The following is a 14238-nucleotide window of genomic DNA, read 5'->3' on the forward strand; positions in this document are numbered from 1 at the left end:
TTTGTCTCGCTTCGGCCACCGTAGAATTGTCATCTTCAGGCTCCTGTAGTTTCTTTCGTGGACGTTTTGAATCGTCTGCATGGTCTGCGTCGTTTAGAGGCTAGTTAGTTTTCACTTATACGCCCAGTAGCGAGTTCCCGAGGTTTAGAAATGAGCCTTCAGCCTTCTAATCCCAATAACCCGATCGTGTTTTTTGACATCACCATTGGTGGTCAGGTAAGGTGCTTGTTTTTTTTTATTACTTTATCGGTTAGCCCAATAGCTAACAGCAACCTGTTTCATACACAGAAGTCGTTCACAGCGCGTAGAAAATACATAAAAATGTGTTTTTAGTAGTCTCGCTACCTACAAATAGATAATGTGAATCTTGCAAAAACACCCGGAACCTTTACTTCTCAATCGCAGATAATATGCTGCACACCTCCGAAATGTGTCTTGGAAAGCTCAGCTGCCAGCCTAATAATTGTCAATAAATCTAAACATAATGTTGGCGTAAACCTGTCTGAGTAAAAACCTGTTTCACGTTTAGTCACGAAGGGTGGTGAGACACTCGCCAATGAGCCAAAAGACCCAGGTTCAAACCCCACGTACTACCATCGTGTCCCTGAGCAAGACACTTAACACTGAGTGTCTCCAGGGGTACTGTCCCTGTCACTACTGATTGTAAGTCACTCTGGATAAGGGCGTCTAATTAATGCTGTAAATCTAAATGTAAATGTGGCGGAGTGGTCTGCCTGTCGTGCTGTGACATGTGAACACGCATAGGTGGCAGCAGTCTACCTAGTTGAGAAGAGATCACAGACTTTAGAATTAATTCACGTGTTTTACTTTTTTTTTTTTTTTTTTTTTTTTTGCTCTCCAGAGATTTATGCTCAGTTGCAAACAACTCTTTGAAGTGTCCATCTAAAGCAGCATGCTACTCCTCTCTCTGTCCGGGTTGCTCCCCTTGGCTGTAAAATACATTCCTAATAGTGTATAAATAGTGTTATGTAGATTTAATACCACAATAGCTTTTTGTGACGTTGGTTTATGACTGATGCACTGCAGGTTAAATTACCGGTTCAGTAGATCTGTCCTAAAGAGCTAACTTCTCATGATTAAGAACAACATTTAGTGTAATGCGGCTTTACCTGTTGTTGTTTTTTTTTTAAGCCGAATGCCATCGTGATGTGACATTGCCACTCCCATGACTCCACCCACTCAGCCAACAATGATAGCAGGTCATAACTAATTTGAATTATGGTGCATAAAACTGGTGGAATAAAAATTATGACTACAGCATACTTCTACTTTGCACAGGGAGAATTGATGATTGATTTGTATATTTAAATCTGAGAATTTTCTTAAAAATAATATTGACATTTTGAAGCTATATCGCGATACTTTCCTCTAAATTTCCTCTAGATGACTGTATAAACTCTAAATCCAGCCCTTTACTGCATACACAGACACCAATATAATGAATTTAAACAAAGTTGAAAGGTTTTCTTTGATACTAAGTCGTCCGCCTCCATCTCCAGTTAAGGCCTCTGAAATCGCGTGGTCTTTTACTTATCTCCGTGGATTTGCTTCTCTCCGATGTTCTTGCAGTAAAAAACGTGAACAGGAGAGTTTTCTGGTTGGCCGGGGGAGCGAGCTGACCTCGAAAGCAATTTACACGCAGGCTGTTTAACAATGACTTTCTGATTTGTTCTCAATGGTCATGATATCATCTTTTACTACGACATCTGCAATGGCAGGCTTTTAAAAAATAGTGAAAGTGAAGTGTTTGTCACATGTGATACACATCAGCACAGCACACAGTGAAATTTGTCCTCTGCATCTAACCGATCACCCTTAGTGAACAGTGGGCAGTGGCACCTTGGCGGATCGGGATTCGAACCGGCAACCTTCTGATTACGGGGCCGCTTCCTTAACCGCTAGGCCACCACTGCCCCCTGTTTAAGTGATCATGCAATTTTTATTTGGAAGTGAAGGTGATGCTTTTAACCATCACCACCCTTGGTGAGCAGTGGGCAGCCATGACAGGCGCTCGGGGAGCAGCTGTGTGCGGACGGGGCTTTGCTCAGTGGCACCTTGGTGGTTCGGGATTCGAACCACAACCTTCCGATTACGGGTCCGTTTCTGGTCTTTCAAGTGTCAACTTACAACAAATATCAAATGGTTACACACAGAAACATATAATGTGGAATACATATGAAATAATAAAATGTTCCCACATTTTATGCCCGCTGTTGTTTTCCACCATTGCAAAGAAATCGCACACCCTTCTTCTTTTTTGGTTTGGTAGACTAGATGCCTCTGATTGTGCCCTATTTGAATGCATTACAATTCTAACAGTCTGTGTGACACACAAAAGGAACATGCTGTTTAATGCAAGTAATATGAAGCAAATTAAGCCTTGACTCTTGGGGGGAAAAAAGCCTTGCTAATTTTTTACAATCCAACTATTCTGATCATTTGCAGAATTACTACATAACATGTGCAGTGTAGAACTGCACCAGAAGCATCTGAGGGAGACCATAACATTTGCCTCAAAAAGAGAATTTGCTGCCCCACAGAAATAGATATACCAAAGACATTTGACACAGGGCTTTAGGGTATGTTTTGTAAGGAATGTTACTTTAATAGAAAATATATACGTGAATTAGCCGAATGGTAGTGGCTGAGGATGAACTTTCCACTATAGTCACAGTTTCTGCAAATCCTTAAAAATGACATTTTAAACTCATAGCCTGTTTTGTGCCCTGTGTGAACAAAGGTCTTAAAAAGGTTTAAGGAATTTGGCTTCCTTCAACCTGCAGAAACCCTGTGTAGGTGAAGCCTGGAGTTTTTGAGTTATGTATTAACTATTAAATATAGTGATGGAATCTGTTCTAGGAGGTTAATAAATAATGAAGGTTAAATGTATATCAGTAGCAATAACATTTTATAACTATAATAGACCATAATAATTGAAAGCCATAATAGATTGTCTTGTGTGCAATAGCGGATTACGTCCATGGCTGATGGAGGGGCAGCTCCACTCGGCACTGTTTGCAGGTGATAATGATGGCACCGTAGAAGTTTATGGGGGAAATGTTCATGTATGGTGTCTCTTCTTTCTGAATTTCCTAAACTGAATTGATTAGTTAGAATATTCTTGATGGGGAATATCTGAATCAATATTTTGGAGACCAAAAGCTTCAAATAACCACAGAGGCAACAAGAATTGTCTCACCATCGTAATAGCAACAGACTACTTTCTGCAGTGCAGTATTGTTCGCATAATGCTCACAAGGGCATGCCACCACAGTACACCGACACTACTTTTAATGCGGACAAAGAGGGATGTAAGAAATCTAGAAACACAGACACAAACACAGCTAGGTCTGCTGTAATGGAGATTGATCGAGCACCAGCTGTACTGCAGAACAGCTTTAACTTGTTAAATTCTTGTTTCTTGGTCCCTGAAAGAATTCTGAGTAATTCTGAATGTATATTATTTTTGGGTAACTTTTCCTCTTTTTACCTTTTGCTGTTTTTTGGACTTGAACTGCATGAATTTTAATAAAAAAGTTAATTGTGGTGTTCTTAAACATTTGAGTGGTAGTGTAAAACTAGTCATCTTGAGTGGCTTTCTTCTTGGTTCTAGCATTATTCAGTGTATTAGTACACTGGTAGTAGTGGGTCACACAAAGTCTTAGGTTCAAATTCCACTTACTACCATTGTGTCCCTGAGCAAGGCACTGTTCCCGTAATTACTGATTGTTTTTCTGGATAAGGGCATCTGATAATTGCTGTAAATGTAAAATGTACATTTAATTGTTGTATTGACTGTGGTATTGCTAACAGTTGCAATGTAGGTTTTATTATATATTTAATATGTTATGACAGCTACATATTTGCAAATACAACATAAAGGCAACGCTTGGTAATTTAGGATTGATAGTAATGCGGATTTCTTTGAGGAAGAACAATAATGTAAGGATTGTCTCCTGTTTGGAATCCAATTTACTGTTTGGCATGGATTAGCAAAAACAAAAAAAATGTAAACTTCATCCAGCTGTCACATCAGTTGTCAAGATTGCTCCATATTGAACTTACATTGACGTTGCGGGCTTTTTGTTACGCTTAATACAGACCCTACTCCAAAGGCTTGAGTTGCACATTCTGAATGCTGTGCTACTGTAAAGCATTCCTTAGTGGCAGAATTTCTCACATTTATGTGGGACTGTCAGGTTCGAGCTTGTCCCGGCTTGTTTTGCGGCTGTCACGCCTGTCTAAATCCTGGTGTTAAATGTTTCTCAATGCATCGCTCAAGTTTCGTACTGCTGCAGAGCCTGATTGTCTGCTCTCGTGGAAAAATGATCAATCGCCATCTTAGCACCGGCCGCTCGCACTGGAGTTTACATTATGCAAATACCTGGTCTTTGTAGGCAGAGCTGGAATTTCAAGTCCAGTGGCTCTAGGCTGCCCTGTAGTATACTAGTATACAACGGCAAGTGAGTTGTTTACAGCAAATGGGCGTAAGCTACAATAATTGGTTGGTTTGATTTGTCGTCAGTTTACTCTGTCTTTGTCTTGGTTTTGGGTCAACAGAAGGTGGTGGCATTGTGAATAAAACTGGTTCCTTCTTTTGAGTCGTTGGTCGTTTGGAGGTTTCTTCTTTCATGTCATGTCTCCTTGTTCCTGTTACCTTGGGCTCTTGGGGCCTTTCAGGCCCAAAACTTTTATAATGGTCCTTTGTGAAAATAAAAAAATAATAATAACACACACACAAAAAAAAAAAAACACCATTGCCCTCACTTACATCAGTAAGATGAAAACACACATCGCTGAGCTGTTGAGCAGTTTTGAACTTTTATTCGTCCATAAAAAAGGCTGTTTAACCCAGTTCATCTTCAGTTCAGTAAATGCTTAACAACATTTATTACTCATTTTCTCTTAAGGATCCAGTGTGATCTTTCACTTAAGCCATTGTGTAAAACATTATTATTATGATGCAACATTTGAAAAAGCATATATTTAAAAATCCCTTTTTCATTGTTTTTGACAAACTTGACAAAACTAGTTTTGTCTCAGATAATCAATACAGGAATATTAACAAAGATACTTGAAGCAAATGCTAGAACTAACCAGGGTGTCCTTTAATTATAGTTTTAGGAACTTTCATAGAAACATTACGCAAGGAAAAACATTCTTGCTACACATTCCAAACCAATTCCAACATGAACAGTTTTCGATTTACGGAAGCTTGATGAAAAGTGGTTCGCTACGAACCGGGGGGAAACTGTAAAGACTCGTACAGGAATGGTTTGAATTTGTGAGGGGAGAAATATATGGAGATTGATTCGTTGTGCATCAGGATTCCATTATATTATTAAATGAGGAGCACCGACCCTCCAGACATAAATATTTCATGACTTATCTGCACCATACCCTTTATTATAATAAAACAATCACATTCTGTTTTAGTGCAAAATCTGATCTTTACATTGCGGTTCTTAAAAATGCCATATTTTAAATTAACCTCAACAATGATGTCTGTATTTCCCAATAAATCGCTGGCTACCATAACTGAGGATATATCTGTAAACCTGTTTGGCTTTTACATGTAACAAAGACTTAACATGTTAAAATTAGCGTTTCCGTATCAAAAACCAACCACAGCAGCTAAACCAAAAATATGTGAACATCCACAAGTTAAAGTCCGTAAATATCCTGAGAGGGTCCTGCACCTGTGCAGATCTCGCGTAAAAACTCTTTAACTCTGATTGAATAGTTTCGGTTCATTTGCCCTGAATTTGTGGCGCTCCACAGACTCCTAGGGAGTCTTTCACACCCAGAAAGGTGGTGCCGGTTTCATGATAGGCTCCTCAAGCTCTTGAGGCAGTTTGTCTACTATGCCCTTGCTCATGTACCAGTAGGTTTTCCAGTCGCAGATGTCATCAGCGAGCTCCGCACCCGGCCCCAGTTTGTCGCTTTTGAGCCAGAACATCATTCCCACCATGAAGCTGTTTGCACAAACCATCCACAGGCTGTTGACCGTGGTGTAGGCAGGGATGGCCATGTCCAGGATCTCTGTGACCATGATCATTAGCAGGTATGGGCCCCAATGCAGAGCAAAGCACAAAGTGAAAGCGATGAAAAGAGGCGGTTTTGGGGAGGAAGAGCCATCCGTGATTGGCTGCTCCCGGCCTTGCTCTTGTAACTTGAAGTAGCTGAGGGATAAGTCGCTGTGGAGCTCGGCCTGGGGGATTTCCCGCGCCGACGAGAGCCTGTTGGCCTGCCGAGTCCAGCGTACGATGTCTTTGTAGTAGATGGTCAGCAGAAAGCAGATTGCACTAAACGCGATGAGGCAGGAGCATGTGACAACATGTGATACCTCTACGATACACACCAGTGCTTTTGTGTTGATGTTGAACACAATCTTTAACACCGATGTGTTCGTGAAGAGGCACGAGTACACCCCAGCCACGCCCCACACCAGTATGACTTCAGCAACATAGAAGACCCTCTTTGATGGGGGAGACTTCACATGGGAATGGGTGGAGTAGTCCAGGACCCCCAGCATCAGGAAGGGGACGGGCAGAAGCGAGTACACCACCGAGGCATGGGTCAGGAGGAAGCACAGAGACACGGGAGGGCTAATGTGCCGGGCCAGCAGCATGCAAGCCCCAATGCCACAGACCAACAGGAAGTCAGTGACGCAAAGCGACAGGGTGCAGATGCCCATGAAGGACCGGTAGAGGCTGCGCGGGGTGAAGGACATCATGAAGCAGTTCAGGGCCACCTTGGCCAGCATGAGGGAGAAGTACTGCAGCGTGTGGTCCTGTGTGCATTCCTGGGCATCCTCCCACTCCTGTGCTACGGCCATCATGCAGCTATTGGCCACGTGCATGGTGGGCCAGGTGCTTTCTTCGATTTCGCCGGTCCACGTGAGACCACCTTCAACAGACATGGACAATGCTTAAACGTAGTCAATCAACTATAAGCTCATTTTTATCATTTAAAACCATTTAAAGTTAAAACCATTTTCCCAAAGTTGTTTTTTAATATACATAAAAACATTAAGGCATGTAATCACCTTAAAGGCACCTTATCATGGAAAATAAATATAACAATTAATATGCAACTCATGTAATAATGTCCGTGTACCGAGAACACGTTTAATTACACAGTTTAATTTACTAGTCAGAGAAACTGGCATTCGGTTTTAAATGTAGGTAAAACACCAAAAATCGAATTTATTTTTGAAATACTTTTTTTTTTTTTTTTTTGTGAAGATTTGTCATTGATATTGTTGAAGCTGCCATTCGATTCGGTTTAATAATGCAATCGTTTCCCAAAAATAAGTAAACGGGAGAACACCTGAATATTACTTCTAACTTCTCAAACGTATCATGTTCCTGCAGCGCCGTTTTATTTCACAGAGAGTCAAATAAATGAGGGATGTTTCTGGACGATAACTTAAAGCGCCACGGTAAACGTGCAAAGAACAAGTGAGAAAAAAAACCAAAAAAAAAAGAAACGCCCCGCGTTGCGTTCAAACGAGACGGTACCGTGTGAGAGGGGTGCGACTCCCGCGGAGCATCAGGCGCCCGGGCAGCTGCGAGCGCGTCCCCGTACAGGTGCGTCTGCCGCTCGGAGGAGAAACTGCGCGCAACTGAGCGCCGCGTTGCCAGAGCAAACCGTCGGCCAATCAGAGCGCCAAGCGCTGTATATGGCGAGCACCGTCGCGGTTGCCAGGTTTTGCGTGAAAATCGCAAAAACCGCAGATTTAGCTGTAAAAAATAAATGGGTTTATTTAAAAAAAAAAAAAAGAGAGTAGTGGTTGGACTCTTCCGTGCCTTTGTGCCACAGTGACCGATCGCGTGCTCGGTTTAGTAAAGTTGTGGGCATAAAGATAACAGTGGCGGGTCGGCGGACGCGTATCTGGCAACATGGCGTGAATCGAGCGGCACCGCCTTTTCTGCCCTATTTTGTTCGCCAGGTTGCCGGTGTCTCCACACACATGGGCGTGTCTCAAAGGGATCGGTGTTGCGAAACCGATAGGTCTGCAAACAGACACGCCTTGATCTGCAGGTTCTCAAGTATGCGCCTGTTCTGGATGAACAGGAAAGCTTTTGACTTGTTTTTTTGCTTTCTGTGAATTTGGGCGAGCGATGTGTGAAGATCGGTGTCGTGGGGAGAGATACTCGGTCACATCATCGAAATTGTATAATTTTATTATAATGAAAAATAATATAAGTAGTATTTTGGTGCTCTCACTTTCATGCCTCATTAAAATAAGGCATGAAAACTACCAAAACTACCTCCTTATATTCTTTTTCTTATTATCATCATTATGTAAAGGAAATATGTGGTGTGTTATTAAATTACATTAATTGTGATTTTAGGGGCAGTGATGGCCTTGCTGGTAAGGAAACGGACCAGTAATCAGAAGGTTGCCGGTTCAAACCTTGAACCACCATGGTGCCACTGAGGAAGCACCGTCCCCACACTCTGCTCTCCAGGTGCCTTTCATGGCTGCCCACTGCTCACCAAGGGTGATGGGTTAAATGCAGAGGACACATTTCGTTGTGTCACCGTGGGGTGTGTTTCAAAATGAAAATCACTTCATTTTCACTAAACGATTAAGACTTCTTTAAGTCGTCCTTGCATTGCAGGCTTCTACGATCATAGGGTATTTATGCAGGCGTTGCAACATCGTGTGGCACTTTCCAACCTGGGCCATCAGCTTTTTTGACCCAACACAGTGTTTTGTGTTTTAAATATGTATAGACATTAAATTGCTCCCACAGGGCGGACTCATTTTCTGCTTTAAAAAACCAGTGCCTGGGGTAATTGAGCGGATAAAGAACTGCGCTTTGCTTGCCAATTACCAATCGTCTTTGGGGACTTTTTATTTTAAATAACATCTATTGTACTTCATCCATGCAGCAAATACTAACATGCCTATGATAATTTTGTGCTTGACAGTTTGCATATTCAATGCATTGGAGTATTGAACAGACAGACAACAGCTGGTGTCTTCTCCAGCTCAGCTCAAGCTAATGTTGTCATTGCAAAAGTGTGAAGACTGGTGCTGTGGTTACATCCGTTTCATGAGCCAACAACTGGGGCTGTGGTTACATCTGTAACGAGCCAACAATATTGCAGAGGCCGGTTGCCATGTTACACTTGCAACCAGGTAACACCGGGGCATTGCTCTTGCTGTCTGCTTTAACACTCATTAGTCCACAGGAAAAAGCAACAGGTAACACCCGGGTTTGCTGATATGCTGCCTGAGCCTTTACAGTGTGCATGACTGACACAGGGGGATCGCACTGATGCAACGTCGAGTCAAGAATGCGGTGAAATTTCCTTGGAAAGCAGATTTAATCACCACCGTGGAGAAATTAGGGGGAACCGGCAATTGTTTGCGCAGGATGTCACTTTACGGCAGAGCTCCAGCTTGCCTGTAACACCCCTTCTTCCGTTCACTTCATTTTTTTGGTCCATGTCCACTACTAAGCCAAAAATGCTAATATATATCAACAGTTATGATTTTGAAAAATATCTTTTTTCCCTAGTAACATGGTGCCTTAGTAGATTATGACATTGCTGGATGACCAAATCGCAAAATGCACACATGCACATATTTATTTGATTGCTGAAGATGTCAGTGGAATGTCCTTCATGTTAGACAGTAACAGGCCAGTATCTCTTTGATGTATGACACTTTCATCCAGTGACATCAGGGTCACCTAAACCGAGACATATCAGACTGACCGGCTTTCAGTGGGGTCATATTTTACCGACAAACGACCAATTAGTACACACTTAAAAATGTTTCAGACCTAAGCAAGCAAGTTATGATGAAAGTGACAGGTGGCATTATACTAAAGCATGACTTGTGTCATTATGCAATGAAATTCAGATTATTATAGGAAGGTTTTGTTCTAAAGTACTGCTCATGGCAGCCAGTTTGATCTCCTTTTAAACGCTTCAAACACGATTGATAAATGCACCCACTTCCCTTTCACAACATGCTAAACCAGATTCAGGGCTCAGTTCATTAGCCATGCACTTGAGGAAACGAAGATGCCCTTGACGGAATGTGGGTTCGTCAGATTTTTGCAGCTTTTGCAGAATGTTTTCATCACTTAAAATCTGCTCAGTCTTGCTCGACCTGTTGGTTTTTACTTACTAGAAAAGTTAAAAAAAATAAATAAATCTTTGTACTCCATATTTTAATCACTATATTGTGATTTATTCATTTATTCAATGAATATAAAGTAAATAATACATAAAGGTCAATAAGAAGTTAGTGGTGAGCGTTCTTCTCTTTTTGACAATTGAGGTGTATATACAGGTGTATTCTGTTTTTTACATGCACCTACAAGATAAATGAGATGGAGACCATTTACCCACTCTGTCAATGCAGTGACCGAAGGCGGTCCAACGTGCCTGTGACTTCTGCTGCCATTAACAGCTATATTTGTTTAGCAGTCTCAATAGAAATGTAAACTGACTCCTGAACGCTCATAATCTGACCTGATTTGCCAAGGGCTGAACAGGAACTAACGGCAGGTATCAGCAGATGTTTCCGTGTGCATTTTGCTTTGTTTTGGAACAGTTCTCCAGTACTTTTCTGCACTTTTGTTTAAAACCTTTAAAAAATGTAATATACAGTATACTGAGCACGTATTCCAGAGGGTTCAAATCTGTAGAGAATTAAGAAGAACGTACCTTTTGATTAGTTAAAACCAAAAAAATGTTTCCTATAGGTCCAACGTGTTGTGTCTCTTGACCTTTTTTGTCTTAAAATGGGGACGTGAAGTCAATGGAAATGCTATGGCATAGAGTTCAGAGATGCTGGGCATTACTGAGGATGCCCTTTGACTTTCTGGAGTACAAACAGCTCTTTTAGTCAACCAGCATAGCCCATCCCCCTTCCGAGCAGTGACAGCTCGGGACTTGCACGCCTCATTCTTAAGGCATAAGGGTGGGCAAGCGTGCCACACACCCACCCACACACACACACACACGGAACAATGTACATTGACGGCACCCACAATGCCCACGAACAACAAGTACGTTAGAGCCGACAATGCTTTCAATTTTTAACCCACTTTTATTTTTCCCCACAATTTATTATGCTGGCATTATGCCACTGATAAACCTGGATTAAATGATGTGTTTTATTTGGATAATTATGAGTTAAACTGATGCATTATGAATTTGTTTCTATTTATTTAGGAAGTTGGAAGAATGAAGATGGAACTGTTTGCAGATGTTGTTCCTAAGACTGCAGAGAATTTTCGGTATGAAATTATTTAACATAAGAACAATGTAAAAGTATAAGGTTTTATTAATTTATTTCATTTGCCTCCTGCAGGCAGTTTTGCACTGGAGAGTTCAGGTGAGTTGGAATGGGTTCATATCTTATATAAATGTTCTCCTTGCAATTCAAAGTGATAAAAGCTGAAATGTAGGTCGTGAACACTGGCTGACACACAAACCTGGGTTAGAAGCCTACAGACCAATGGGGACAAACTCGTCCAGGGAAATTGTAATGCAAAACATTGTTTTCCTCACTTAAAATGTGTTTGTATTAGGAAGGACGGCGTACCCATTGGGTACAAGGGGTGCACGTTCCACAGGTGAGTGCTTTTAAAATGGCCATGCAGTTGTCTTCTAAGTAGAAATTCAGTCGGTCAAGTGTTAATGTTATTTTGTTTTTGTGACAGAGTCATAAAAGACTTCATGATTCAGGGAGGGGACTTTGTAAATGTAAGTATTTTGGTGGAGGATAGAGGACAATTTATTAAGTCGGTTTATGTTAGATTATTGTTGTTTACTTTCTCACTTTGTTCAGTCATTTTGGTGGTTCTGCAAGTTCTTCTGTTGCTTGTCTTTTGGGCGTATGCATTCATTCTTTTGCCCCTAGGTTATAGATTAAAACTCCAATAGCTATTTGTACAGCTAATATTTTGCATGTTATTTTAAATCTGTAAATATGTATTGCTCTTTTCTCTGTTACAGTTGCGTTAGAGAAATAACCTCCAGACGTTCTCATGCTCCCTCTAGTGGCTACATTAACCATATGCGCACGCACCCAGTTTTCAGTTCAAGTTGAGCTTCTCCTGGTCTGATTGGTTTGTCTTTATCATGGTAGGGAGATGGCACTGGTATTTGCAGTGTCTACCGGGGTCCATTTGCAGATGAAAATTTCAGGATGAAGCATTCAGCTCCAGGCCTTCTGTCCATGGTAAGGAAATTCTGTTGTATGTTATCATATTTTTTTTATATTTTTTTAATAGTTGGTGATTGTAGTAACATAATAATAAAGACACCACACATATTGTATATCTGTGATTTTACAGGCAAACAGTGGGCCTGGCACAAATGGCTGTCAGTTCTTTATCACCTGCACAAAATGTGACTGGTTGGATGGAAAGCATGTTGTTTTTGGTGAGTCTGACTATATTTAAAAGCTTTATACTATATATATATTTTTTTTTCCAAGCAAATATAATTGATTGTAAAGTCTTACATGTATCATTTCCAGGCAAAGTAGTAGACGGCCTGCTAGTCATGCGAAAAATTGAGGTTTGTTCTTTTTTTTTTTTGGTTAAACAACTGTGCATACATGAAAGTGATTTTTGAAGTACTATGCATACTGTACATTTACAAAATTAATAACATAATATACTACAATGCAATGAGTAATTTATTTCCCCCAAAACCTTTTTAGAATGTACCAACAGGACCCAACAACAAGCCCAAACTGCCCATTCTTGTTTCCCAGTGTGGAGAGATGTGAAAATGGTTTTCCCTTGATAGACTTGCAGGCTCACAACTTTTCTACTTTATTATTGTACAAACTGTTTCGTAAGAAGGACAAATTGACATCAGCAGTTTATAAACTACGCAAATTGTTCATAAAATGTTTGGATCGAAATTCATAAGGTTGCTACTCTGTTTTCAGAATTGCTTTTGCATACCCGAAACAGGAATGCATTCCTTAATTCCACCATTGTGCAGAAACATTTGGCCTGTTTTTGCATGACAAAGACATTGCATGTCAAGAAACATGGCGTACTCTGGATGTCACAAAATGACGGAACTCCTTAGGCCATGTTTGAACATTTTATGTTTTATTAATTTAGAATGATTCGCATAATCTGGGTGGATGTCTTGTAATTTAGGCTTTATTGTAAATGTTTTACCTTTTATATGCTGAAGTTTCATCAGTGTGGGAACAATCAGAATCAGAGATCTCTGTGGCTGCTGCACACTTTTGAATTACTGTTTAATGTCTTTGAATAAACGTATACAGACCTTTTGTACAGCTGTGTTTTCTTTTGCCTTTTTACCACGGTTTACTAGACAGTAGCATTGTGTTGATGAGACTTATTTTTTCCTGAACTTGTTGCACAATAGCAGTCAAGACACTGGAATCTATCGCCATATTCATGCAACAAGTGGCTTGAACAAACTGCACCCTCTTGAGGCTGACTATTCGGGCCAGCTCCTTACTGATCAGCTTCCTTTGCAGCAGCCGCTTATAGCCCATCCTGCGTCCTACCTACCACTGCACACCCCTCCCCGCCATGAACCCTTTCCTGTAGTACAAAAGGGTCTTTTTCAAGCAGAACTCCAGAAGAGTTTTGGGCTTGGTGGGAGGCTCCTGAGGTTCAATGTTAAAGCCGTGCTTTGTGTGTGACAACAGGGCCTGGCCATTAACAACAAGCTCTTCACACATCAACTGGTGCTCATAAACAGTGCCAACGTGGATTTACATGACAAAAGGAAGGGCTGGTCTATGACTGGTCTTCCAAGCAGCTATTTTGTAGTTCATCTGGGTGGAACAGTTAAATAGATAAAGATTAACTATGAAACCCTGAAATATGTTCAATTCTTTGACTGTGTGGTTAGACATTTTGGTTTAATGACGGTTTCTCCTTAATTTTTAGAAGTTACTTTACAAGTTTTTTTTTTTTTTACAAAAAATACTGTAGTACATCATTCTTTCGTAGCGCTCAGAAGATATTTTCTTTTTCGATTCACTGTGTTACTGTTACTGGTTCAGTTCATAAGAATGTTCTGAATCATCAGGTTACGCGCTTTGATGAAGTATGTTCCTTTTACGTAGCATGCCTGCGTTGATTAGTCTGAGTAGGTGGCTAGCCAATAGACGTTGAGATCTTGGATGAGACTGACAGCATGACAGACCAATAGCTAAACAGATCGCGAGCAACGTCCTAC

At 40.9% G+C, this 14238-nt stretch overlaps 2 protein-coding genes across 3 annotated transcripts; one reads left to right on the plus strand and one right to left on the minus strand.

Moving 5' to 3' along the window:
- Positions 1–54: 54 nt before the first annotated feature.
- On the plus strand, positions 55–12925 carry ppih (peptidylprolyl isomerase H (cyclophilin H)). Of its 2 annotated transcripts, none has more exons than XM_028994619.1 (9): positions 55–216; positions 11227–11291; positions 11366–11389; positions 11586–11630; positions 11718–11760; positions 12146–12238; positions 12354–12441; positions 12539–12579; positions 12725–12925. In XM_028994619.1, the coding sequence occupies exons 1-9, from the start codon at positions 151–153 to the stop codon at positions 12791–12793; spliced, it is 534 nt and encodes a 177-aa protein (XP_028850452.1). In that variant the 5' UTR covers positions 55–150; the 3' UTR covers positions 12794–12925. The 2 variants fall into 2 exon arrangements, with proteins under 2 accessions (XP_028850452.1, XP_028850454.1); XM_028994621.1 differs by lacking the exon at positions 55–216 and adding an exon at positions 10770–11060.
- On the minus strand, positions 4824–7693 carry LOC114798705 (probable G-protein coupled receptor 160). Its single transcript, XM_028994618.1, has 2 exons — positions 7545–7693; positions 4824–6930 (listed from the first exon to the last, which is right to left on the minus strand). The coding sequence occupies exon 2, from the start codon at positions 6881–6883 to the stop codon at positions 5819–5821; it is 1065 nt and encodes a 354-aa protein (XP_028850451.1). The 5' UTR covers positions 6884–6930; positions 7545–7693; the 3' UTR covers positions 4824–5818.
- Positions 12926–14238: the final 1313 nt, after the last annotated feature.

Source organism: Denticeps clupeoides, chromosome 10 (assembly GCF_900700375.1).
Source record: "Denticeps clupeoides chromosome 10, fDenClu1.1, whole genome shotgun sequence".
Taxonomy (NCBI): domain Eukaryota; kingdom Metazoa; phylum Chordata; class Actinopteri; order Clupeiformes; family Denticipitidae; genus Denticeps; species Denticeps clupeoides.

What these genes read in the sequence shown, in the direction of transcription:
- ppih (XM_028994619.1), top strand. Translation starts at nt 151, where the DNA reads ATGAGCCTTCAGCCTTCTAATCCCAATAACCCGATCGTGTTTTTTGAC. An exon ending in AAGACTGCAGAGAATTTTCG is followed by an intron (nt 11,292 to 11,365) that starts GTATGAAATTAT and finishes TGCCTCCTGCAG; the next exon opens with GCAGTTTTGCACTGGAGAGT. An exon ending in TAGTCATGCGAAAAATTGAG is followed by an intron (nt 12,580 to 12,724) that starts GTTTGTTCTTTT and finishes AAACCTTTTTAG; the next exon opens with AATGTACCAACAGGACCCAA.
- LOC114798705 (XM_028994618.1), bottom strand. Translation starts at nt 6,883, where the DNA reads ATGCACGTGGCCAATAGCTGCATGATGGCCGTAGCACAGGAGTGGGAG.